At 54.0% G+C, this 27,205-nt stretch overlaps 1 protein-coding gene across 4 annotated transcripts in view; it reads right to left on the bottom strand.

Moving 5' to 3' along the window:
* Nucleotides 1–6,969: 6,969 nt before the first annotated feature.
* The window catches only part of TFAP4 (transcription factor AP-4), a 34,417-nt gene continuing 14,181 nt past the window's right edge, over nucleotides 6,970–27,205 (bottom strand). For 2 of the 4 annotated variants that reach the window (XM_007181537.2, XM_057530109.1), the window contains exons 2-7: nucleotides 11,148–11,313; nucleotides 10,939–11,037; nucleotides 10,360–10,530; nucleotides 9,616–9,756; nucleotides 8,820–8,975; nucleotides 6,970–8,020 (exon numbers count right to left, since the gene is read on the bottom strand). In XM_007181537.2, the coding sequence (XP_007181599.1) occupies nucleotides 7,814–8,020; nucleotides 8,820–8,975; nucleotides 9,616–9,756; nucleotides 10,360–10,530; nucleotides 10,939–11,037; nucleotides 11,148–11,222 (849 nt within the window). In that variant the 5' untranslated portion in view covers nucleotides 11,223–11,313 and the 3' untranslated portion in view covers nucleotides 6,970–7,813. Of the gene's footprint in view, nucleotides 8,021–8,819; nucleotides 8,976–9,615; nucleotides 9,757–10,359; nucleotides 10,531–10,938; nucleotides 11,038–11,147; nucleotides 11,314–18,967; nucleotides 19,187–27,205 lie in introns of those variants that run through there. The other 2 variants (XM_007181535.2, XM_007181536.3) reach the window with 2 other exon arrangements.

Below are 27,205 nucleotides of genomic sequence, written 5' to 3'. Positions count from 1 at the left end.
AGACCAGGGCTCGAACCCTTGTCCCCTGCATTGGCAGGCAGACTCCCAACCACTGCGCCACCAGGGAAGCCCCCAAAATTTAGATTTTTACAAATGGATGTCCAGTTGTTCCAGTACAACTGGCCATTTGTTAAAATGGCCACTGAATTGCCTTTGCATCTTTTTTTGAAAATCAGTTGACCATATATGTGTGAATCTATTTCTGGACTACATTCTGTTCCATTGATCTATGTGTCTATCCCCTCGCTAATACCTCACTATCTTGATCACCATGGCTTCCTAATAAATCTTGAAAACAGGTAGTGTGAATCCTCCAACTTTGATCTTCTTTTTTAAAGTTGTTTTGACTATTCTCGTCCCTTTCATGCACTTCCACATGAATTTTGGAATCAGCCTGTCAATTGTTTTTCTAAAAGCCTTCTTGGACTTTAATTGGATTAGGATGAATCTATAGATCAGTTTGAAGAGAACTGATGAGTTATCGATCGCAATGGTTAACTTTATGTGTCAACCTGACAAGGCCATGTCGCCCAGCTGTGTGATCAAACATCAGTCTGAATGTTGCTGTGCGGGTGTTTTTCAGACGTGCTTAACATTTAAATCCACAGCCTCTGGCTCAAGCAGACCATCTTCCCTAATGTGGGTGGGCCTCACCCAATCAGTTGAAGGCCTTAAGAGAAAAGACTGAGGTCCCCCGAGGGGGAAGGAGTTCTGCGTTCAGACTAGACAGCAACTTGGACTCGTGGACTCGCCTGACTCTCCAGCTGCCGCCTCCCCCGTGGATTTCTGACTTTCTGGTCCCCACAACCTCCCTCTGTAAACACATATCCCCTTGGCTGTTTCTCGGGAGACCCTGACCGACACACCAACACTGAGTCTTCCAACCCATGTTCACGGCTGGGGGGCTGGGGGGGGGCTCCCCGTGAGGGAGGAGGCAGCACTCGGTCACGGGAGAGAAAAGGACGTCCAAGCCAAGGAGGCGCCCGCCCCACCAGGGGCTTCAAGGGACGAGAGGCGGACTTCACCACCTCACAGTGGAGCCCGAGGCTCAGGGCTGAAGGGACTTGTTCAACGCCACCAACTCAGAACGGAGCTGCTGGGCCTGAACCCGGATCTGCCCGACTCACAAACCCAGGGCTTCTCCCATCAATCAAGTGAATGCCATCCTTGGGGGAGGAGAGGAATTAGCAGGGCAGGGAAGAGGGTAGAGGGTTGTGACAGGGGGCGGGGGGTGCAGGACAGAGAGAGGGTCAGAGAAAGCACAGGAACCCAAGCCAGGCAGATGGGGAGGGTGAGCCCAGCACTGCTTAAAGGGTTGACTGCATTTGATTTAAACATGCCCTGTTTGAGCTCAAACAGATCCTTGTACAGCCAGCAATGATTCACAACAGCCAAAAGGTGAAAAAAAGCCCAGGTGTCCATCAGCAGATGAATGGATAAACAGAATGTGGTCCATCCATACAATGGGATATTATTCAGCCATTAAAAAAAAAGAAAATACTACTACATGCTATAACATAGATAAACCTTGAAAATGCTATGCTAAGTGAAACAAAAGTCACAAAAGGACAGTATATTAGTTTGCTAGGGTTGCCATAACAAAATACCACAGATTGGGGACTTAAACAGAAATTTATTTTCTCATAGTTCTGGAGGCTGTTTAAGTCCAAAATCAAGGTGTCAGCAGATTTCATTTCTTCTGAAGTAGCCCTCACTGAGAGAACCTTCCCATTTACCTCAGAAATTAGAGGCTGTCTACCTTAGAAGGACCCAAATTCATACCCAGTGCAGGAATCCCCCCCCACAATAGCTCTGACAGAGACCTCTGTTTGAATACCTCCAGTGACAGGGAACTCACTACCAGAGAACACTAACTCTGCTGTTTTGAATACGAGGTGAGGCCCACAACCAGCCACAGTGCTCCAGATCTCCTCCTCACCTGCCACCGCACCTTCCCACAGGAAGCCAGGGACACGCACCACGAGAGTTCCCTAGAGAATGGAGACCGCCTCTCCCCTGATCTCAAACATGCAGCCCCCCACTAACCCTCTGCGCCGTCCACCCCAGACAATTCCTCCTCCCTACAAGGGAACACATTTTCATCAATTCTCTTTCCGAATTTTCAGAGCATCCTCTCTATCTCCCACAGGAGGGGAGGCAACGTGAGGCAGACAACGAATCTCTGGAATGTGTACAGCACCGCAGCCTTCTCCAATCACTTTGCCATCTCCTCTTGAACTTGATCCTGAGGCTGCCACGGAACCTGTGACCTAGGCCCCCTAATTCAGGAAACTCTGCAGCTGTCACTCCTAGCTCCTTTTCAATACCAGGGGTGTGGTGGGGGAAGAGCCAGTTTGGGGAGCTCATTCCTTCCTACAGCTGCCAGATTCAGGGCCCGACCTGCCCCCCAGCCCCCAGTTCTACCCCTCCTCTCAGCCAGCACACGCTCACGTCAATCAACACCAGAAGCTGCAACTCAGCAGGGCAAGAGGAGAGAGGGGACCAAGGCAGGGGATGGCACTAACCTCACCCCTAGCGCAGGACCTGCAGGGCAAGGGAGGCACACAGAACTCCAGAGAGAGGGAAAAAGACAAATGCCACAAGGATGGTAGCATCCAGGAAAGCACAGAGAGGCAACCGGATAAAGAAGGGCCCATGGGATGGGCTCAGGTGGGATAGGGGAGAACCAGAGACTACAAAGTCTGAGGCTAAGGACAGCGTGGCCAGCCAGCTCCAAGAGGCGGCTGGAGGATTTGCATGTGCTTTATGTACTGGTCTGAGGACAGTTAACCAACCGCTAAGGTGGCCAAGGTCACAGGAAGCCCCCTCCCCCCCCCACCCCTTTCCACTAGACAACCCTTCAAACATCTCACAGAGCTGGTGCGAATGCCCTGCTGCCAGGGACGCCCCGAAATCAGGGCAACAAGCAGCATTTATTTATCGTAACCCACCCTGTGCCAGGAAAGCATAAAGATGGCTCCCAAATATCCATAAAGTACACCAAGAAAGCAATAATTGGACGTAACAGGAGATGAAAACCACACAAAGGCAGGCACACAAAATGGAGCCATTTGTAAGGCTGATACAAAAGCAAACGGCACTACATACGTAAGTCCTCCCATGTGTGTAACTTGATCACTTGCCAATTCACAGTGTCCTTAAAATAAGAACAAGCCAACTGTTCGGGAGAAGTGAAATTATTTCTGCTGCTGAGACTCAACAGGAATTTCTTCTGAGGATCTTCACAAAGAGGACACGGTGTAATGTAATGATCCTTGAGATCAGAGCAGACATACATTTCCCATGAGATTTAATCCCTAACAAAAACCTTAAAATAGGGTGGGGGAGGCCACCACGAACCAAGAATGCCTAGCCCCCTCCCGAAGAAACCATCACCAAAGAGAGTCACATGCTTAGAATGTCCCTCCACGGCCACACTGGTGGCAGAATCAATAGCCTAGCACAATCTATTTGGGGGACAACATCTACTAAAATATATTCATAATAGCCATTAAGTTGGAAGCAACCTAAATGTCCATTGTTCGGTGACTGGCTAAACAAATTTGTGGTATGTTCATACAATGCAATATTCTTAGCAATAAAAATGAACAAACTGCTAATATACACAAAACCATACATGAATCTCAAAAAATATTAAGAGAAGCCAGACAAAAAGAGTATATATACTGTATGATGTGTATGAAGATCTAAAATAAGCAAAACTAGGGAGTTCCCTCGTGGTCTAGTGGTTATTAGGCTTCAGCACTTTCACTGCTGTGTCCTGGAGTTCAATCCTTGGTCAGGGAACTGAGATCCTGCAAGCTGTGTGGCACGACCAAAATTTAAAAATGAATAATTAAATAGACAAAACTAATCTATAGTGATAGAAATTAAAACTGTGGGGCATTCTCTGATGATCCAGTGGTTAGGACTCTGCGCTTTCACTGCAGAGGGTGCAGGTTCCATCCCTTGTCGGGAAACTAAGATCCCGCATGCCACGCTGTGTGGCCAAAAATAAATAAATAAATAAAACTGTGGTGAGATTCCACTCTACACCTACCGAATTTGTTGAAAAAAAAAAAAACTGAAAAACATAATGATCTGACAATATCAAGTGCTGATGAGGTTGCACAGCAACTCCAATTCTCAAACATTGCTGCTGCAAAATGGTACAGAGCAACTGTACACACACATACATAAGTGAGAGCACGTAAAACTGTAAAATCTGAATAAGCCCTGCGGTGGGCACTAACAGCGATCACCTGGTTTCCATGTCATACATTAGGCAAACAAGACGCTAGCACTGGGAGAGGCGGGGTGAAGGGTGCAGGGGGCCTCCCTGTACATTTCTATACTTCCAAATATTAAGTTTTAAGAAGCAAACCACTTGAGGGCTTGGTGGGGTGGGGTGCCGGCTACACGGGTGTATATTCAATTTGTGAAAATTCACGGAGCTAAACACTTCAGTTATGAGCCCTCTTCTGAGTGTACTTTATACGGTACTTCAATAAAAAGGCTTTTAAGACAGGTTTTGTTGAACTTTGCATTGATCATGGCTCTCCTAGACCCCTTCCCATCACAAAAAATAAAGTCCAAGCTTCTTAGCGTGGCTTGGAAGTCCTCTACGATCCGGTTCCCACATGGTCTCCACTTCTTCCTCCTCCCAGGCCAGTGTCCGCACTGCCCGTTGTTTACCGTGCCCTTTCCGACCCCCTGGACTGGCTCCCACGTGCCCCTGACGCCCGGACCCGCGGCCGTACCCACGGAGGTGTAGCCAGAGCAAGATACACACAGGGCTCCCAGACTCGGCAGGAAGAAAAGAATGAGATACTTCGTGGGTAGTTTCTTGCATTCATCACCTGCGTGGAAATGGCAACGTTTCAGACACTGCGGGTTAAAAGGAAACGTGCTGTTAAAATTAACGTCTCTTGTTCCTTTCTGACCGCGGCCTCTAGACCGTCGTAAGTCACGTGTGCAACGCGCCGGACTTCCGCCGGGCAGCGCAGGCGCCACCACCCGTGGCCGCGTCCTCGGAGCCCGCGGGTGCAAGGAAAAGCCGGCGAGCGCCTCCACGCGGAAGACACGCAGGAACCACGGGTTCGCGGCGTTTGCGTGCGGAGCGTGCGTGAGAGCGCGCGGGGCGGGGCCGAGCCTGGGCCAGAGGAGCTTGCAGTCGGGAGCGCGCGAGATGGCCTGAGGCACCAAGGAGCATGCGCACCGAGGGGCGGGGCGGAGCGAGTCCGAGAAGAGGCGGGACGGAGGCCGCGCCCCTGATTCTCGCCGCCTGCTGGTGAGACCGCCTACGGCCGCTGGGCGCGCCACGACAGGTCTGGGCTTGGGGTATTCCCCTGGCCCCGCCCCTGAGCCGCGCCTCTGGCCTATAGGAACTGCGTAGTTCCACAGACACCGGAAGGAGGCGGAGCCTCCGCCTTGCTGGGCCAGACATCCCGGTTCCATAGCGCCCTCTATTGACCCTCTCAGGAGCTGCCTGGAACCCGTCGGACGCGCCTTGCACCTGGCCAAAAGGGGTCTCTCTGCTGGCCTTGGGAAGAGGCGTCCCCGCCCAGATCCTAGCGAAGAGGGTTCCCTCAAACACGCATTTATGTAAATATATCTAAATATATCCCAAAAGAGAAAACTACAGTAATAATGCTGAGTGAAAGAAGCCAGACTCAAAAAGCTAAATATGTAATGTCATATACTGTAAATGAATATATTTATAGTATATGACATTTTGAAAAAGGCAAAACTATAGGAACCATAGGAATAGATTGGTCGGTGGTTGCCAGGGGCTGGGTGGACCACAAAGGGACATAGGGGAACACAAGGATGAAGAAACTATATCTTGATTATGGTGATGGTTACACATTTGTCAAAACTCCCACAAGCAAAAACTAAAAAGTGAATTTTTACCGAAGTTAAATTACACTTTAATTTCTTTAAACACTAAAAAACAAAAAGCAGATTGGTGGTTATCAGGGGCTCAGAGAAGGGAGGAATGGGGAGAGACTGATTAATGGATAAGGGGTTCATTTTGGAATGAGAAATGTTTTGGAACTAGATAGAGGTGATGGTTGCACAGCATAGTAATGTCGTAAATGCTACTGAATTGTTCCCTTCTAAATGCTTAATTTTAAGTTATGTGAATTTCACTTTAAAAAAAGTATTAAAAGTTCTAAGAAAAAAGAAAAAATGCAGGCTCCTGCCTGCCTTTCTATTCAACAAATTCCTGTCTGGAGGCATTCATTGTGGGGTGAGATGTGAATCAGCTATTCTTCCTCTCTGGCCTCAGTCCCCATGTACCTGTCATGTACCTGAGGAAAAGCAGGTCAAGAGGGACACATTATAAAGCTATCTCTGGTCATGGAGGATGAAGGAATTTAAAGGACCACCCCCTTACCAATTAAGATGTAATGTCCTTGTGCCATTATGATTCTCAACTTTCAGAAGAGAAAACTGAGTCTCAAAGATCAAGTGGTTTGCCGAAGGTGGACCTGATCACCAGCAGACCAACCCCAGGACCTGAGCTCTTAAACACCGCACCATAAGGGAGTGCTCACTTCTCTTCTGTAGATGAGGATACTGAAGTTCCAAGAGGTTACACGAGCCGAGGAAGTTGCAAAGCCTAGGGATCAATCAGGACCACTGAGCATCTTGTGTCCTTTCTCTAGGAGACAGGAACCTATGGCTTGGTTGTTCATTCTCTCCTTGCCTCCCACCAAGGAGGAGGAGTTGGGAGCCACTCACCTCACCCCCAACACCATCTCCCATCTTTGCAGAATCCCCAGAGTAAACCCAGGGAATCTAAGGATGCCAATTTCTCATCATAACACCACACATAAGTTGGGGGACTCATCATGCTCACCCACATCCAATCCCCTCCAGTGGGCCCAGAGAACACCCCCTACGCTACCCCAGGAAGCCTTCGCCAGCTCCTCATGACAGCACACATCCAGGAGGCACAGAATCTAAAAAACAAAGTACAAACTTTATTTTGTTTCTTTATAAAGGCACAGTGGCCTCTTGGTTTTATCCCCCCACTTTCTTAACAAAATATAATAGCTTCTCCTTGAACACAAAGACCTCAAAATTGTAAAAAAAAAAACAAAAACAAAAAAACAAAAAAACAAAACTAAAACCAAAAAAGAACCAACAACAAACAAAACAAAAAGAGAAAGACAAAGACTTTTTTGGGGTGTAAGATGGGAAACCTGGAGGGAGAGGTGGGGGCCGGACAGTGGTGGAGAGTGGCGATTCCTAGTGCTGAGACAGGGAGGGGAGGGAAGAAGGGCAGCAGCAAACCCCAACCGAGAAGCAACAGAGACCCCCGGACCCCGAGAGCCCCAACCCAGCCAGACCCCCAACCCATGTAAGTGCTTAAAGAAGAAAGAACACCAAAAAGAGGAGGGAAGGGGGAATTAAAAACTGACGGTCGTAGGGCTGGCTCTGGGGAGGGCAGAAATACCTTGGGGTTTTGTTTGATTTTCCCTGTTCTTAAAAACATGTTTCAATGAAAAAATGCTTTTTGGCGGAGAGAGGCCAGGCACCTCCGTGTCCGCTTCCCCAGCCTCCGGGGCCGAGGCCCAGCCCCAGGTGTCCCGGTGCTGCCACGCGCTCCTGCCGCCCCAGCCCCGGACCTCGGGTTGGGTGGCTTCACTCAAAGGTCGATTTACAGTATTGAAAAAGAGGTCATAAAAGAGACCCAAATGATGCCGTAATTTTGTAAAAATTCCTCACTCGTTCACCGTCATCTCTCCCAGTTGCTGCCCCGCCCCCTCCAGCCCCCAGAAGGGAGAGGAGGGCTGGGGGGTGGTCAGGGAAGCCCCCCGTTCCCCACTGGCTCCTCCCGGCTCTGGTCCATGGCGTCGCTGTCCGAGGCCTCCGAATCGGAGGCAGTGTCGGAGGCGTGGGCCTCGGGGCAGCTGCGGACCGGCTTCACGATGACGGCTCGACGCTGCTCCTCCTCCTGTTCCTGCCTTTCCTGGGTGCCCTCGATGTGCTGGATCGCCTGGGGAAGAGGCTGCCATGAGGATGGCAGGGCCATGTGGACAGCCACCATCTCCTCCACCACCCACACCCCCCCCCCCCAGAAAGGTCCAGAAGTAAGCCTGGCAAAGCAGGGGCAGCCTGCCAGAGTCAGGGGAAACAAACTTCAGAAGCCCTCTGCTGAGCTGAAAACGACTTGGAGGGGAGACAGTGCCCAGCTGCGTGAAGTCACAAGCGTCTTACGCTCATTTATATATTTCAAAGTCTGCTTGTTGGCTTATGGAAGGCCTCTGTTATAAATTTTATTATTCAATTTGTCAGGTTTACGTGCAACTCAAGTTCTGGGGGGTTGATGGCCTTTTTTCTGTTTGGGCATTTTGGGTTAATTGTTTCTTTCTTTGCAATGTTGTTGGGCCTCCCAAGAGGTCTCTGCCCCAGGCTGGGCACAATAGTGACTTCAGGTCGACCTTCAGAGCTGGACCTTCAGACCACCCAACCGGTCACTGCCACCTCCACCCCCCATCCCAGGTCCTGGACCAACCCAAGAGCTGGATGCAGGAACTCTGAAAGCAGCGGGCTCCGGGAATAAAGGACCCCCCTCAGCAAATGCCACGTGGAGAGAAAGAATGGGGTCTTCCGGGCCATCCAGTCCCCCCTCTCTGCCCCTCACCCCAGATGCAGAGATGGAGACCCATCTGGCTTCCAGACTTCCTCCCCACAAAGCTCAAGCTCTGTCCCAATCCCCTCCAGTCGCCCACTTTCTAATCTCCCCACAAAGGGCCCATTCCCAGAGGACGACCCCCCATGCGTTGCCCCCTCCCCAAGCCAGGTACCTGCACAATGGTGTCCAGATTTTGCCGGGATGTTGAAACAGAGTTGATGACCGAGGAGGGGCCCATGGTGACGACATTGATGTGGTGGGAGGGAGGGGGTGCTGGCGCCGGCACGATCACCGTGGGGTGGTGGGTAGGGGCCGGAGTGGGCAGGAGCTGCAAGACAGAGGCCCTCAGTCTTTCTGCGAAGGTTCTGGGAGCTGCCCCCCCTTCTGTCCGCCACAGAGGGTATGGGACGGCCCTCCAAAACCATCTCCCTCTGCCCACTGCCTGGAGAGCCTCCACCGATCACCCCAGCCCATCGGCCTCCTTCACTCGCTGGGGGCTGTCCAGTTTGTGACCCCTCCCACCCCTCTTATTTTAAGAATGAAGAAAAGGTGGCCTGGAGAGGGGCTTTAGGCTGTCTAAGACTGCATGGCCCTTCCCTCTCCAGAGCCAAGCCAGCACTTCACATCTAACAAATACAGTGATGGTCGGGAGTTCAGACTGAATTTAGATGGCCAAGGTTCAAATCCTTGCCCCAAACTGCTGAGGATCTTGGGTGTGTTACTGAACTTTTCTGTGCCTCCAGTTCCTTGTCAGTAAACAGGAGTAAAAACAGCTCAGGCCTCAAAGGGCTACAACAAGGATTCAATGTAATAATGTATGCAAGACACCTGGAAGCCAGGAACATCTGCATTACCATGATTTAGGCCCGGGGTCCACCCTGCTAGACACCCAGAGGCACCAACGTTGAGTCTGAGAGCCCTGGCCCCGGCCCAGGCCCAAACTACCCCTCCAGGCACCTCCTGCTCACCTGGGTCCGCAGGTGCTGCTGTTCCCGCTCCAGCTTCTCCTGGTGCAGCAGCCGCACCTGCTCCTGCTGCTGTTGCAGCTGCACCTGCTGTGCGATCACCTTGAGCTTTTCCGGGTACATGTGGGCCTCCAGCGAGCGCACCTGGGGGTGGAACGGCAGGCTCAGGGGTAGGGCCCGGGCCACACCCTGGCGCCTCCCCCAGCTCGGGGCCCACAGACTGCTGAGGTCGGCCTCCCTGCCACCCTCGGGGTGGAGACCAAAGTCCTGACCGTAGCCAGCCAGGCCCGCCCTGACTCTGCTCCCCTCCCGTGCAGCCCCCCTCATGCCATGCTCCCTCCCTGCCTGCCTCCAGCCCCAGGCCTTTGCCCATGCTGTTCTCTCTGCCTGGAGCACCCTTCTCCCCTCTCTGCCTGGTCAGCGGTGAGACTCGCCCTCCCACCCTCGGCTCAGGTCACTTCCACAGAGAAGCTATGGGGTGGCCCATCTGGAACCAGCCCAGGTCCCCCTCCTGATGCCCACCCATCCGGTGTGGCCTTTATCACAGCTGCATGATTACGATGTGAGAGCCTTTGACTCATCTCTCCCCAGGCAGACAGTGACCCCCAAGGACTGGGACCTCTCTGCTTTGCTCCCCACTGGACACTCCTCTCCTAGGCCTGGCACAAAGCAGGAGCTCCCGTAAATAACAGGAGGAAAGGAAGAGAGCTGGACAGCATCCCCCGCCTGCCAGCCCACCCGCCTCACCTGCTCCTCCAGCATCATGCGCACCGAGCGCTCCTTGTCCAGCTGCTGCCGCAGCTCGATCATCTCCCGCCGCAGGTCCTCCGCCTTCTCGTCCTCCCAGATGTCTGGCGAGCCGATGCCCTCGTCCTTGTCCTCTGCCCGCCGCCGCTTGGGGGATGAGCCGCTCAGCTCCTGAGGACCCCAAGGGGTCGGTGAGTGTGCTGTGACACTGCATACACCACAACCACCACCACCACCACCGGGAGTGGGGGTGGGGAGCTCCATCGCAGCCCCCCAAAGCTGTCAAACCCAGGTGCACTGGCACTGGGGAGCCCCAGTGTGCAAATCTACCAGACAGCCAAGGCTGGGAAAGGAGGCAGAATGGACTTGCTTCCCAAAAGTCACCCAGTTCCTTCCAGAGCCCACTCCACTGCACTTGACCCTGGCTAAATCAGGGCCTGGGCAGGAAGGCAAGTGCCAGAAGTAGGCAGGTCAGTGGGGAAGAAAGGACCCACAGCCACATCACAGTCCCAAGCCAGTGGTTGGGCCCGGACACGCCCATGCCAGTGAGAGGGAGCCAGGAGGAGGGCAGGGCGCTACCTGGATAAAGCGCTTGAGCTGTGTGTTCTGCTGCAGGAGCCTGGTCTTCTCCTGCTCCAGGGAGAAGATGTATTCCGCCGTCTGCTGGAGAATGGCTGCCTGAGGGCAGGAGGGACAGACAAATCAGGGACCCTGGCTGACAGTGTTTTCCGAATCTCCCTGCTCCAGCCCACCACCTCCTCCAAGAAGTCCTCCTGGCGCTTGCCCACCTTGCTGAGTTTCTCTCCATCTGTGTGGGGGATGAGGGTCTTGAGGGACTGGAAGCCCGCGTTGATGCTCTGCATGCGCCTCCGCTCGTTGCTGTTAGCAATCTCCCGCCGAATCCGCCGCTCCTGGTCCCGCTGAGTCTCAGGGGTCAATGGAATGTTGGCAAGGCTGCGGGGAAGACAGGGACAAGCTCAGGCTGGGCGCCCTCCATGCCCTGCCCCCAGTGGCCCCTGTCTTTACAATTCATCTCCAGAAGGGCCTAAGTGTAATAGGCATCCCTCCCACTACAGAAGATACCAGCTCTGTCTGATGCTTACACCCCCAGTAGATCAGGGGGCTGATGGAGTAGCGTGCTCTGGGATGCCTGGGTGTCAAAATAAGCGTGCAGACATCAGGTCCCAAGCCCAGTGTCTGGCCAGCATGTCTGAGTGGGGCCCAGAAACCCACATGGCTAAGAATCCCTGTGATTCTGATGCAGGTGGCCTCAGGTGATAATCAGAGACACCTGCTCTTGGGACACCTCTGAGCTCCTTGCTATGCACCTGGACCCCCTCCTTCAAGGTCGCAGGCTTGAGGACTGAGGGAGATGTCCCTCCTCCCTTCCCATCCCCACAGCCACAAGCTACTACATAAGCCCCCAGCCCGGCCCCAGACCCTGGGCTAAGGCTTCAAAGACAAGACAGGTACCACTCACTCCAGGAAGAGGACCCGGCCAACCTCCCCTGGGGACAGTTCTCCCTGAAGCCCACCCATCCCAAAAGGCAGGCCCACCCTGTGCCAGAGAATCGAGGCTCCCAGCATGCAGTAGGCGATGTTATTGCATATTATGTGATTGCATCTTGCAGGAGCGGCAGCCAGTGGGGTGAGAGAGAAGGCAGCAAGCGGTAGGGGGCGAGGCTGCCGGCCGAGAGGCATTGGCAGGAGGCAGAGACGGCAGCGGGGCCTGTGGGCCCAACGCCACTGCTCCTGAGAGGTGGGCCTGTGTGTGGCCTGGAGGAGGCATGCTCCCCTTCCAGGCCCTCTCCTGCAACTCCCCCGCCCCTGGACTGATGGCTTCCAGATGCTGGGCTCCCAGAAGAGGCCACCGGCCCCACCCAAAGCCACAGCCCTGGCTTCTTCCTGAGGGGCCCTCCTGGGGTGACCTGGTCCAGGCCTGGGCCAAGAGAGCTCACACCTCTGGGTCTAGGAGAATGGGGAAAGGATTCTGGGCAGGCTTGTTCCGTTGGTGGGGGAGGCTGGGCTCAAAGAGGTAGGTGCCCAGGCCCCCATGCCCATCCCTAGGCAAAAAGGAGTTTGCTTGGAAACGTAGGAGGGGAGCACATCTGCAACAGCTAGAGACAACCGAGGCCTTGCTGGCGTGCCAGCCTGCCCCACCTGTCCCCCCTCAGCTCCCTGAGGGACCCTAAACTCGCTCTTGCCCCCTCCTGGGTCTCTGCCTCCTCTCCCCACAGAGAGGGCGGTCAGCTGGGGGTGGGCTGGGAGCAGGCTCCACATCAGCCGCTGCTGGGGGTCTGAAGCCCTGTCCTGCACCAGCACCCCCAGCGTCTCCCTGGGACCCTCCCCAAGACACAGTTCCCTCACGGCACTGGAAAGGGGGCCCACGACCCCCATTTACAAATGAGACTTAGGGCTCAGAGTGGGAGGGACACAGTTTTAGGGTCAGACAGCCGGGCATCTGGCTCCCCCACTTCTGGGCCAGGGGCACCTCCCTTCTGTCAGTTTCCCTGCCCCTACAGTGGGGGTGATGGTGAAAAGGGGAGGATGCAGGTCAGAGACCTGATAAGCAGTGGCTTGCCTACCCCTTTGCAGGCGGGGGGGAGGGGGGGGCGTGGATCAGAACTGAGTCCAGGCTCCTGGGTCTGGCAGTGCCCTCCAGACCCTCTGCGGCAGGTGGATTAAAGACATGGGGAGGGGGGACTTCCCTCGTGGTCCAGTGGTTGAGACTCTGCACTTCCACTGCATGGGGCACGGGTTTGATCCCTGGTCGGGGAACTAGGATCCCACATGCCACACAGCGCAGCCAAAAAAAAAAAAAAACTGTAAAGACACGGGGAGAAATATCCCTAGGAAGCCAAGCCACTGAGTGACTGAGACCTGTCTGGGAGCTACCCCATCCCTGCCCCAGAGAGATACAGGGAGAGACCGCCCCCCCCCTACCACTCACCCCACCCCTGGGCACTCCCTGGTGATGCCCACAGGCCAGAGCTGACCAGAGTGGTAAGGGGTCAGAAAGGAGCCCCACCTCCAGCCCTGGGTCACCCTGAGTGCTGGCCCTTCCAGAAGGCCCACCTGGAGACACTAGCAACAGAGTTACTGTTTTAACCTGGCGGTCTCGTGGTTAGGACTTGGCGCTTTCACTTCGTGCGCTGGGGTTCAATCCCTGGTTGGGGAACTAAGATCCTACAAGCCGAGGGACATGGCCAAAAAAATAAAATAAAATAAAATATGAAGTCTTGAGTTCTTAATGTAATGTGCTAAGGACTCACTTTGCTGGAATTTTCTCACGGAACCATCTCAATCTTCCTCTGAGTTAAGCGGCCTTATGGCATGAAGACACTGACGCTTGGGAAGGGAACAGCTACAGTAAGTGCTGGGGCTGGGACTTGAGCCCTGATCCCAGAGCCCTGCTCTTACCCACAGGGCAGAGTGGGCTCTGCACCACCCCTCAGAGCCGGACACCCCAACAGACAGGTGACAGTCACCCCTGTAGAAAGGACTGAGCATGGGTGTGCACTGCCATCAGGTTAGCTCTTACTATCAGTCACAGGACTTTTTATATTTTTCCCTGTGTGACTCCCATGGACACCCAGTTGGGTGGCTGCGTTGCAATAAGGAATCTAGGGTTCTGGGAGGGGAAGTGACATGTCCAAGGTCAGGCAGCCACACCAGGGCACCACAGGCACCTGCAGGAGCCAAAACGAATGCTCTCCTCCCCCACCCAGGTGTGGCACCCTCTACTGAGGGCTCACACATAGCCCTGCTTACCAGAGCCCTGTGTGTGGCCTCAAGAGGCAGCACCCTGGCCCTCCTGACAAATGGTGGGACAGGATGAGGCCCAGAAGTGAAGTGACTTGCCCAAGATCACACCATGACAGCGGGCATAGCAGGGTACAGCTGCAACGCACCTCCTGCACTTCCCAGCCCCCAAGTCCCACCAACTCCCCAGGCTGAAGCCAGAACTCAACACCCACTGCCCCCTACCACTGCCGCAGCCCCACCAGCCAGCTCATCTGCCCATGAAACCTCAGCCCAGGGAAGCCAACATTCAGCCCCTCCCTTCTCCCCAGGATGCCCATGAGCTGGGGAGACACCAAAGGAGACCACAGGACCCCAGGCCTGAAGGCCCCAGCCCAGAAGTTCCCAGAAGGAAGGGGCCTGGCGTCCAGGCAGGGAGAAAGGGCCTGCTCATCCTGGCTCTTCCGAATGTTCTATCCTGTCCCCTTTACCACCAAGTCCATCAGCCCAGGCTCCTGGTTCAGGAACCAGCTGCTGGTTAACCTAGTACAGACTTAAGTCCCAGAAAACAGACTTCATCCCAAAGCCACAGTTCCTCATAGGGACTTAGGCTGCCACCAAGACCAACTCACCTAAATAGCCCTGGAAGTTTCTTTAATAGAATGCAGACTAACCAGGGGTTCTGACGAGTGGAATCATGACCATCCAGGGGTTCCTATACAGGATGGCTAATTAGCATTTCCAGCTGCTACTCTGCTAGATAAAGTGGATTTTTCTGCAAATGCCTGAAAGTTTCTTACATTTCTTTCTGAGTTTTGCAGAAGTAAACATGATTTACAGTAATTGTAAGGTCCTCCACCTCCTTCACATCAACTTCAGACCCCCCCAGGTGAGCAGTGAGGCCTGGTCCACAGATGCTCTCTCTTACTTGTCTCCCTCCCTGAGAGCCTCAGCCAGCCAGTCTCCTGGGGCTGGGCAGCCAATGGCCAAGGAACTGTTTGCGTACCAGCCTCCAGTGCCAAGACCAGAGCTGCCACCCCCCTCTACCAGGGTGCCCCCAAGACAGCCCCCCCCTGGAATAATGCCCACATCCCAACCAGAGGCTCAAGGGCAGGAAGCCGACTCTTCAATTCTAGATCCGGATCTGTACCTGTCCCTCCTGCCTAGCCCAAGGGCAAACTGGTATCCCCTAATCCCCACACCCCCCTGCCCGGCTCCAGCCTCAAATTAGCCACTGAGAACTCTCATTTCACACTGCCCCGAAGTCACTCACACACCCACCACTCAATGTCTACACAGTCAGAGGTGGGAAAGCCCACGCAGGGTTTCTCCCATACCCCAAAAGGAGGACAGGAGGAAGACGACCCTCTCATCAAGGATGCCCAAGGCCCCCATCCTTCTCTCTGCTGCAGGTACTGAAGCAGCCCGGGGCCCTCGCCCATCCCCACTGCTTCTATCCATACACCCTGCCCTCAGTCCCAGAACAAACCACGTCCAGGTTGTTCCCATCAGAAACACCCCCTCCCCACAGCTTCTCCAGCCCCTCAGAGGGAGCCCTGCACTGGGTTCAAGTGGAAACTCCAGCCCTGCCACTTACTAGCTGTGGAACCCCAAGCTTAGCCACTTCGTCTCTCAAAGCCTCAGTTTCCCCATCTATAAAACAGGGGAATATGGCCTCACTTCATAGGGTTGTGGTGAAGTTTAAAAGAGATGGAGGAAAAAAAAAAAAGGGAGACAGATTGAGGTGTTCAGGATGCCTTGTTTTTTCAGAGTTTGTACCCAGGATCCCAGGAGAACCCATGGCTCCAAGGAAACTGACTTGTCCTGTAGCACCATGAGACTTCTAGCTCTTAGAACAGGAGCAAGTTCTCGTTTATTGTGGTGTCCTCAATCCCAGCACAAAGTAGGTGCCTCGTAAATACCAGATCAGGGACCCAACACACTCCAAAGTCCCTAATTGTTCTCTAACTCCTTCTGAGGGGAGCTGGTCTCTTTCCCCCCTATGGCAGGCAGTAGGTAAACTCTTTAAGACCACCGTGCTCCTGCTTCTAAGAATCTGAGTGCCACTTAATAGCTACCAGGCACTTTCCACACACGTAGCCAAACTTCACAGGTGCTCCATTTTACGGAGGCTGAGAGCAATTAGGCAACATGTCCAAAACCACACAGCTTATGTGCGTGCCACTGTACGGTACCATCCCCTCTGCGAGACTGAGGAGAGAAGCAGGGAGCCCTGCTAGTCACTGAGGGATGGAGCAAAGTCCACCAGCCTGAGAAGCAAGTATATCCAGCCAGAAGGCCCCGCCCAACCCACACTCAATCCTACCTCACCCGGCAGCTCCTCCTGAAAATGAAAAAACCCAGAGGCCCCAAATCCACACCCAGTGCATGGGCTGACAACTGTCTCACAGCTGGACAAGCTGAGTAGTCCCCGTGCCCAACCCTGGGGCACTTGGTCCCTAAGGGACTGCTGGACTCCTCTGAAGGGGGGCTTGGAAGAGGAACAGGTCAAGCCGGAGTCCTAGGGGGCCCAGAGAGGACACAGCCAAGGCCCAGGCCTGGCAGCCAGAGGGTCCTATGGTACCAAGCCTGCCTGGGATCAGGCCCAGAATGTCCACTCCAGCATCTGGGGCAGCTCAACCCACCTCCTCACTGCCCAGGCCCCCTCTGAGCAATCAGCAGCTCAGGGTAAGAGCAGGGCTCTGGGATCAGAGTTCAAGTCCCAGCCCCACCACTTGCCCTACCTGTTCCTTCCCAAACCTATCCTCCGCCCACACAGAAATCATAAAGCCACTTTACTCAGAGGAAGATTGTGACAATTCAGTGAGAAAAATCTCACAAAACGAATCCCTACAATGCATTATGTGCTCCAGAATTTTTTTTTTTTTTTTTCTTTTCACTTATTACAGCTAAGCCCTCCAGGTGATCCTTAGGGAAGGGCCAACACTCAGGGTGGTGCTGCTGACTGCCCACCACCTTGAACTTAAGAGTAGTTAAGGGACTTCCCTAGTGGCGCAGTGGTTAAGAATCCGCCTGCTAATGCAGGGGACACGGGTTCGAGCCTTGGTCCGGGAAGATCCCACATGCCACGGAACAACTAAGCCCGTGCGCCACAACTACAGAGCTTGCGCTCTAGAGCCTGCAAGCCACAACTACTGAGCCCTCGTGCCACAACTACTGAAGCCCGCGTGCCTAGAGCCCGTGCTCCGCAACAAGAGAAGCCACCACAATGAGAAGCCCGCGCACTGCAACGAAGAGTACCCCCGCTCACCGCAACTAGAAAAAGCCCGCACGCAGCAATGAAGACCCAATGCGGCGAAAAATTAAATAAATAAATAAATTTAAAAAAAAAAAAAAAGAGTAGTTAAGGTGGTAGCCCTGGTGTGTGCGGGGGATGGGGGGGGGGTGTAGGGGTGTATACGTGTGCAACAACCTTCCCCCAACCTGGTTTCTGCAGCCCCTGGTGTCAAGCAGCCTGGGCCACACCGCCTGCGGCTCCTCCTCCCTCAATCCCCGCCTTGCCTGCCCAGAACCGCAGAGCACGTGGCCCCAGCCCTGGGGAGCCATTTCGCTCCTAAAGTAGCACGGCAGGAAAGGGGCCACAGGTCCCAAACTTGGACCCGCAGAGAACAACCCACGCAGTATCGCCGTCCCACAGGTTGTGTTCAATATGCAGATGCCCAGGCCCTTCTCCTAGCGATCGGAATTGCGGGCGTGTGCATTTTAACAACTGTCCAGGGCGATTCCGCTAACCCAAAGCTCTGCGGTAAAGGGTAGATCTGGAGCAACCCGGGCCAAACTAAGAAAGTGCCTCCTGGGGAAGGCTACGGATCTCGGACCACCCATCCACCCACCCACCCAGCCTGCTGGACAACCGGACGCTTTCGGTTTATGGCTGGGGGGAGGGGCACGAGACCGGAAAGTTTGCAGCGGAGACCCACGTGCGGCGGGCAGCGGCCTGGTGAGGCTAGGGGCGACCTCTGATGCCCCCTCCCCAAAAAGCCCCGCACCCGGCCTGCCTCGCCCATCCCGCCCGCGGGGTCAGAGCTTTGTGCGGGTAAAGCGTGGCCCAGGCGCGCCTACAACTCCCACAATGCCGCACCGACGCGGCGCGGAGAACTACTGCTCCCGCGAGGCGGCGCGCTGAGGTCCGCCTACTCCAAGAGGGCTGCAGAGTCACGTCCAGGCCTCGCTAGTAAACAGCGCCCGGGCGCGGGCGGCAAGCTAGCGAGTGGCCGCCAACGTGCCCGGGTCCACGGCGCTCCCGGCGGGCCGCGCCGGCCCCTCGGGTCCCGCCCACTCCCGCACCCCGACTCCAGCACGCCCCCCCGACCCCGCTGCAGCCGCTCCCTGCAAACACTCACACCACCCGGCTCCCCGCCCGCCCCCCCGCGCTCGGAGCCGCGGCTTAGCTGCATTATAGCCGTCCGCCCCGCGGCCCCACGCGCGCCCCGGGCCCCCCAGACCCCCTTGCAGGGGGCGCCCAGAGAGAGCGATGAAGGAGGGAGAGGAAGGAAGCCGCCGCGGGAGGGGGGAGGAGGAAGCGAGGGGGGGAAAGCCACCAGCACCAAGCATGGCCGGGACTGCTGCAGAACCACGTGGGTCTGTTTGCAATTTACAAACGTCGCGACTCGCCCGCCTGCAGCGGACAAAAGTGACCGGGGCCGCCCGGGGCCCCCACGTTCCGAGGGAGGAGGGTCCCCGAGCGGCCCAAGCCTGGCGCGCAGGGCTGCAGCCACCCCGGCGGCTAAGAAAGGCGAGAGGGTCCGCGGCGCGGGCCATGCGTGCGCACACGCGCGCCCGCCGGGGCGGACTAGCCGGGGGCTGCAATCGTGGGAAGGGGGTGAGGGGGAGGAGGAGTACACACCTACAGAGCCCTCCTATCACTTCTTTCTCTGTTTTCCTGAAATGTTGCAAAGAGGGCACCTTCTGAGTGGGCACCATGAAATACTCCATAGCGATCGGCCCCCCTCCTCTGCACGAGCCAGGTCCCGCGGTCCGCCGGAGAATACAAGATGGAAATCCGAATCAAAGGGCAGCGCCGGACGGAGGTGCAGAATCGGCCGGTCCCAGATGCTGGCTGCGGCGGCGGCGAGGGGAGGGAGGCGAGCGGGAGGGGCGGGAGGGAGGTCTCTCCGGCCTGCCTCCCCGGGCGTGTGTATATGTGTGTGTGTGTGTGTGTGTGTGTGTGTGTGTGTGTGTGTGTGTTTGCAGCTGATCAGATGTCTGTTTCAAGGCGGGAAACAGCTGGTGAAAACTCAGCACTCCCCCGGCCTCCTTCCGCGGAGTAAGGAATTGCATGTAAACAAAGGACTATTTGCAGCGCCCCCCAGGGCGGCGCGAGGCCCGGGCGAGAGGGGCGCTGGCCCCCGGGGGCGAGTGGTGGCCAGGGTCTGCGCGCCTCCCCACCAGCTCCGGGTGCGGGGGCCGCGGGCGGGCTTGAAGGGCGCGGCGTGAATGAAGCGAGCTGCGGCCGAGCTACATGCGCCACTATGGGTGATGAGGTCCATCAGCTGACAGGTTGGCAAGCGTAGCAAAAAAAAAAAAAAAAGGCCAGCCACAGCGAGGAAACCCAGCCCGCGCGCCCGGGGTCCGGCGGGGACTGCTCCGTGCAGGGTCTGCGCGCTTGACGGCCGTCGGGGTGCGGGGGTGCGGGGGTGCGCAGCTGGGCCCGGCGAAGGCGAAGGCAGCCTGAGGTGCTGCTCCGGGCTTTTTTCTTCTTCGGTTGCAACTGCACAGAGAGGAGCTGCTCTGGCGCGCTCCCTCCGAGCCCAGGGCCCCCTGGAAACTTGCGTCATAGCCACCGCTTCCCACATGTAACTTGGGGCCGACTTCAGAGGCCGGCCAGCCCCCTCCCTCACTCGCTCCCTGCCTAGCTGCCCGCCACTGCCCGCCCGGCCTGGGCTCCGAAGCCTGGGAATCCCGGAGCCGGGGAGGGGAGGGCCAAGGGGGGCGCGCCGGGCGCCTCGGATCCTGGGGCTGCCTTAGGAAGCAGGGGCCCCGGCGGGGAGGGAAGGGTGGAGGCGGGCCAGGACAGCAGCGGCCCCGGAGGCGGGCTGCCAGCGCGGCTGGGAGGTTTGGTGGATGCTACCGGGTCGCCTCCTATTGCCCCTCGCTTTACCCCTCCGCTGGGAGGCTGGACAGCAGGAGGCACGCCCTAGCTTGGCCTGGGCAGGCGAAGGCTGCATCTTCCCATTCAGGGCGAAGCCAGTGCGAGACTTACGCCCCCGCCAGGGTGCGCTCTCTACTAGGGGTGAAGGCCTGGAGCGGGTGAGGGAGGGACGCCTTGGCTGCGAGCTTCCGTCCGCCCTTCCCGCGTCCCCTCCCCTGGCTCCTGGAGGTTGGCCCCTGGCTCAGGAAGACCGCGCTTGCCTTGGAATGTCCTCCCTCCTGCCCACCGCCTTTCCCAATCCCATCCGCCTTCCAGGTTCCGCCCAAATCGCGCCTCCTAATTGAAATACTGCTACTTATAACAAGGATTACTGTTATTATTAGGAAATGTTATTGTTATTAGATATTCGGAGCACCTTGTAGATGCCTGGCAGTTTTGCGTGAATATTTTCCAATCCTTAAAGTAAGCTGTCAGGCTGTTTCTGTAAGTACAGATCCTGGACCGTGTAACATCGCAGTCCCTGGGAGACTTCACTGTGGGGACAGGAAGGATGACATCTGGGGACAACATAGGATACAGGGCCACATAACTGTGTACACTGAGCAGCGTCCATAGTGCCTGGGTGAATGAATGAACGAGAGCTGGGAGAAGTGTGCCCACCCTTTGCTCTGTCTTCTACGGAAATGCCTTGACCCAGCCTGAGCCCGGTTCCTGCGAGCGCACTGTCACTCAGGCTGGCCTCCCCATTTCTGCCAAAGGCGTCCTCTCATCTAGAGCCCTCTGCTGTCTCAGATGCACAAACCCCCACCCCCCTGGCTCAGCTGCTCCTGCCCCAAGGCCTGAAATATCATCACTGCCCCCACTGCTCCCACCGCCCCACTCCAACACTCTCCCATCACTAACCCGCTTCACGGCAGTAGCACCAGAAGTCCCCAGAGTCCAGGCCGTTTTCCATTCCCAGGAGGCTCTGTACACCCCTTAGTCTGATCCCTTCCCAACTCCTAATTCGGTCCACTGTGCCCTCTGGAGCCCTCAAAGGGTGTTCAGCAAAATCCCCTTTATCCTTGGTCCCTGACTTTCCCCCTAACCTTCTTGCTCTAAGTTAGGTGTCAGCAAACTTTTTCTATAAAGGGCGTGTAAAAGTTATTTGCATGTGGAATCTAAAATATGACACAAGTGACCATATCTAAGAAACAGAAACACACTCACAGACATAGAGAATAGACTTGTGGTTGCCAAAGGAGCGGGAGTGGGGAGGGAATGACTGAGAGTTTGGGATTAGGAGATGCAAACTATTATATATAGGATGGATAAACAACAAGGTCCTACTGTATAGCACAGGCAACTATATTCAATATCCTGTGATAAACCATAATGGAAAAGAATATGAAATATATATATATAACTGAATCACTTTGTTGTACAGCAAAATTAACTCATTGTAAATCAACTGTACTTCAATAAAATTTCTTTTTAAATATTTGTATTAGCTTCCTATTGCTACTTTTACAAATTACCACAAACTTAGTGACTTAAAACAACACAAGGGAATTCCCTGGCTGTCCAGTGGTTAGGACTCGGTGCTTTAACTGCCATGGGCCAGGGTTCAATCCCTGGTCGGGGAACTAAGATCCCGAAAGCTGCGCAGTGCAGCCAATTTAAAAAAAAATTATTCTCTGGAGGTCAGAAGTCCAAATGGGTTGTATTTGTCTGAAATCAAGGTGTCAGCAGGGCTGCACTCCTTCTGAAGGCTCTAGGGGAGAATCCATTTCCTCACCTTTTCCAGCTTGTAGAGCCTGCCCACATTTCTTGGCTCCTGGCCCCTTCCTTCATCTTCAGAGTGCATCACTCCAACTTCTTTGGTCATCACATCTCCTTCTCTGACTCTGACCCCCCACCCACCCTTATATGATGACCTTGGGCCCAAGTAGATAATCCAGAATAATTTCCCCATCTCAAGATTCTTAACTTAATTATATCTTCAAAGCCCCTTTTGCCATGTAAGGTAACTTATTCACAGGTTCCAGAGATTAGGACATGAACATCTTGGGGAGGTCATTTTTCTGTCTACCATACCATTCTTAGTTCATGAGCCATACAAAACCTGGCAGAGGTTACAATATGCTCCATCTATTCCACTCCTAGGTACACATCCAAAAGAATGAAAACAAGGACTCAAACAGATGATCATATACCAGTATTCACATCAGCATGATTCACAATAGCCAAGGGTGAAAACAACCTAGGGTCCATCAATGGATAAATGGATAAACAAAATGTGGTCTATTCAAACAAGGGAATATTATTCAGCCTTAAAAAGGAAAAAAAAAAAAAAAAAAGGAATGAAGTTCTGGGACTTCCTGGGCACAGTGGTTAAGATTCCGTGCTCCCGGGCTTCCCTGGTGGCGCAGTGGTTGAGAATCTGCCTGCTAATGCAGGGGACACGGGTTCGGGCCCTGGTCTGGGAAGATCCCACATGCCACGGAGCAGCTGGGCCCGTGAGCCACAATTGCTGAGCCTGCGCGTCTGGAGCCTGTGCCCCGCGATGGGAGGGGCCGCGATAGAGAAAGGCCCGCGCACCGCGATGAAGGGCGGTCCCCGCACCGCGATGAAGAGTGGCCCCCGCTTGCCGCAACTGGAGAAAGCCCTCGCATGAACCGAAGACCCAACACAGCCAAAAATAAATAAATAAATAAATAAGAAAATCCTTTAAAAAAAAAAAAAAAGATTCCGTGCTCCCAATGCAGGGGTCCCGGGTTCCTTCCCTGGTCAGGGAACTAGATCCCACATGCATGCCACAACTAAGATTTCCCTGCCGCAACTAAGGAGCCTGCCACAACTAAGACCCGGCACAACCAAATAAATAAATAAATAATAAATATTTTTTTAAAAAAGGAATGAAGTTCTGATATATACTACAGCATGGCTGAACCTTGAAAACACGATGCTAAGTGAAAAAAGCCAGATACAAAAAGTCACATGTTGTATGATTCCACTTACATGAAATATCTAATAGGCAAATTCATTGAGACAGAAAGTAGATTAGAGGTTACCAAGGGCTGGGGGGAGGGGAGATGGAGAGTTATTGCTTAATGGGTATGGAGTTTCTGTTTCGGGTGATGGAAACTTTTGGAAATAGTGGTGATGGTTGCACAACACTGTGAATGTAATTAATGCAACTGAATTGTGCACTTTAAAATGGCAAATTTTATATGTTTTTGACCACAATAAAAAAAAAGTTTTTAAAAAATGGTCAGTGGGGGACTTTCCTGGTGGTCCAGTGGCTAAGACTCTGCACTCCCAATGCAGGGGGCCCAGGTTTGATCCCTGGTCAGGGAATTAGATCCCACATGCCACAACTAAGAGCTCCCATGCTGCAACTAAAAGATCTCACATGCCACAACTAAAAGGATCCCGCGTGCCACAACTAAGACCCGGTGCAGCCAAATAAATAAATAAATTTTCTTTTTTTTTTAAGTATAAAAAAAAATGGTCAGTGGGCTGGATTTGAGCCGTGGGCTGTAGTTTGCCTGACCCCATTGATCCGGGGGTTGCTGCAAGCCCCTTATCTTCTCACTTTGCTCCTTTGCCAGCTTACATTTCACAGCCCACCAATATAATCATCTTGCATGCATGCTCCCTTGTGAGTCTAACCCCCACCTGCCTTGCCCCAGCCCTGCCCCCTGGAGCTGAACAGCGCTAGGAGAAGGAAATCCCACCATCTCACTTTTAAATGCCAGAACAAGATCCTCATTTGTGCAGCTGGCGATCCCTTCATGTTGCCCTGGTCCATCCTCCCTCCCTCCCAAAGGCTCCCGTCACCACCTCTGCCTCCCTCCTTGTACCTGAAATCTGCCTCCTAACCTGTGTCTGGATGCGTGTCCGCGCTCTGTCCGTGCACGGAGAAACCTTCCGTGTGAATTCTTCAAAGATGTCTCTCCAGCGGCTGTCCCCCCTCACCTGCCCCCGCATCCTTACCTCGTGCCCTCTACTGGGTCGTTCCCACACCGAGAACAAGCTGTCTTTATTCCCATTTAAAAACAATAACAAAAGGGAATTCCCTGGCGGTCCAGTGTTTGAGACGACACGCTTTCACTGACAAGGGCGCAGGTTCGATCCTGGTCTGGGAACTAAGATCCCACAAGCCCCTCGGCACGGCCAAAAAAAAAAAAAGCACAATCATACATCCCCTTCCCGCTACCACTCTTATGCTGCTCTCCTTGACTGCAAAATTCCCTGTCCCAGAAGTGGGTACCTATGCTCACTCTCCCATCCTGCTCACTTCATCTGGAGCCAGGACTCCATGAAAACTGCTCTCACTGGTGACTCCAAGGAGCTCTGTTTTTTGTCTTCACTGTATCTGATCTTTTTTTTTAGTTCCCCAACCAGGGATTAAACCCGGGCCCCTAGCAGCGGAAGCTCGGAATCCTAACCACTGGACCACCAGGGAGTTTCCTACCTGACCTTCTTGAAGTTCTTTTCTGCTTGGCATCCGAGATATCCCGGGGCCACAGTCCTCAGACCTCTGTCTCTGTCTACACACACTCCCTGCTCTTCGGACAACAGACTTCCAGAAAGGACTTGAGGCCATGCAGTGTGATTCAGAATCTAGGTTCTGCCCGAACCCCAGCTCCAGGTGTTATCAGGGTGACTGCGGGCGAGTTCCTTGACCTGACTCAGCTTCCTGGTCTGTAAAACACAGGCCGTATAGCACCTAGCTTGCAGGCTGTCACGAGAAGTCGCCGACACACCTGGCACGTCGTAGCATTAATAAGTGGTATTTCCTATTATCAGTGGCACTGAGTTGCCACGGGCAGCAGTGGCCAGAGGCATCTGAGTGGGCCCAGGGAGAATGAAAGGGTTTGGTGATGTGCAGGGGAGGGACACAGGAGAAGCCAAGCTTTCCCCCTTCCCTGCTCAAACTTGTCACAGTGATGGGACTTCCCTGGTGGCCCAGTGGTTAAGAATCCACCTTCTGGGCTTCCCTGGTGGCGCAGTGGTTGAGAATCTGCCTGCTAATGCAGGGGGCACGGGTTCGAGCCCTGGTCTGGGAAGATCCCAAATGCCACGGAGCAGCTGGGCCCGTGAGCCACAACTACTGAGCCTGCGCGTCTGGAGCCTGTGCCCCGCAACGGGAGGGGCCGCGATAGTGAAAGGCCCGCGCACCGCAATGAAGAGCGGTCCCCGCACCGCGATGAAGAGTGGCCCCCACTTGCCGTAACCAGAGAAAGCCCTCGTACGAACCGAAGACCCAACACAGCCAAAAATAAATAAATAAATAAAGTAGCTATAAAAAAAAAAAAATTAAAAAAAAATCAATAAAAAGTCTGAAAATCATTGTAAAAAAAAAAAAAAAAAAGAATCCACCTTCTAATGCAGGCGGCATGGGTTCGATCCCTGGTCGGGGAACTAAGATTGCATATGCTGTGTGGCGCAGCCAAAAAATTTTTTTAAAAAGACAAAAAAAACAAAAACTTGTCACAGTGAAAGGAAGCAGGCGTGTTGTAAGGTTCTTTTCTGTTGAATGTGGGGCTCCCCTCCTTTACAGTAAAGACACTCCCAGATAGGATCCGATGGTGTGAAAATCAGCCTGCAGACAGTTTGCCCTTTAAAAGGGGAGTCTCTGTGAAGACTGTCATCAAATAACTGCCCGTGGATGATCGGTGTTAGAAATGCAGATTATCATGCACTGAGTTGGCAGAGAGCCGGCCCACCCGCAGCAGGACTCTGGGGCTGGAGACCCTGTTCAGACACTACTTTGGAAAGCGAGTGTGGAGAAGGGGCTGGCTCGGCCTGGGGGAAAGAGCTGGGGACAGCAGTGTGGCCTGGGACACCTGAAAACCCGGCTTTCCTTCCTCTATGTTGTCAAACCCAAGCCCAATCAGCCTCCCTCCCCAAAATTCCCCATTGCTCCCCTTTCCCCAACCCCACCCCCAAATTCCAGGTGGGAGGAGTGAATGAGAGTCAGCAGTAGGCTTTATTGATGACTGGTCTATCAAAAAAACATGGTCTATCCATCCAATGGAGTATTACTTAGCATAAAAACAGATGAAGTACTAATACATGGCACAACGTGGGTGAACCTTGACAACACGATGCTCAGTGAAAGAAGCCAAACACGAAAGGCTACATATTGTATGATTCCGTTTCTATAAAATGTCCAGAATAGGCAAATCCACAGAGGTAGAAAGTAGATTAGTGGTTGCCAAGGAATGAGGGGTAGTCAGGGGGAAACGGGGAGTGGGTACTAGTGGGTATGGGGTTTCTTTTGGGGGGTGATAAAAATGTTCTCAAATTGATTGTGGTGATGGTTACAAAACTGATTGTACAAAAAAAACCCACTTAATTTTACACTTTAGATGGGTGAATTATATGGTATGTGAATTATATCTAATAAAGCTGTTATGTTGGGTTTTTTTGTTTTGTTTTTGTTTTTGTTTTTGGCTGCGCTGGGTCTTCATTGCTGCGCGCTGGCTTTCTCTAGTTGCAGCGAGCAGGGGCTACTCTTCTTTGCGGTGCGCGGGCTTCTCATTGTGTTGGCTTTTCTTGTCGCGGAGCACAGGCTCTAGGCTCACGGGGCTTCAGTAGTTGTGGCTCGTGGGCTCTAGAGCGCAGGCTCAGTAGTTGTGGTGCCTGGGCTTAGTTGCTCCATGGCATGTGGGATCTTTCCGGACCAGGGCTGGGACCCACACCCCCTGCACTGGCAGGCGGATTCTTAACCACTGCGCCACCAGGGAAGCCCAAATAAAGCTGTTAGGTTAAAAACAGCTTTATTGACCCTAAAGATGTCCAGAAGTCCCGGGAGCCCCAGAAATCAAAGGGATCCCCTACAGCAGAGGGTTCCAGAGCTTCTTTCTTCAGCCAAAGTGGGATCTGGCTGCCCTGATGGTGCGATCAGCACTGTCCTTCTCAGAACACATCTGCCTTCCTCTGAGGCTGGCTGGAGGTTCAGGTGAGAGATGGGAACCCTGAGAATGTGGATTTAAACTGCAG

This window comes from Balaenoptera acutorostrata, chromosome 15, assembly GCF_949987535.1.
Source record: "Balaenoptera acutorostrata chromosome 15, mBalAcu1.1, whole genome shotgun sequence".
Lineage (NCBI taxonomy): Eukaryota > Metazoa > Chordata > Mammalia > Artiodactyla > Balaenopteridae > Balaenoptera > Balaenoptera acutorostrata.
The sequence above is the reverse complement of the archived record's forward strand: the minus strand, read 5'-3'. Positions and strand labels throughout refer to the sequence as shown.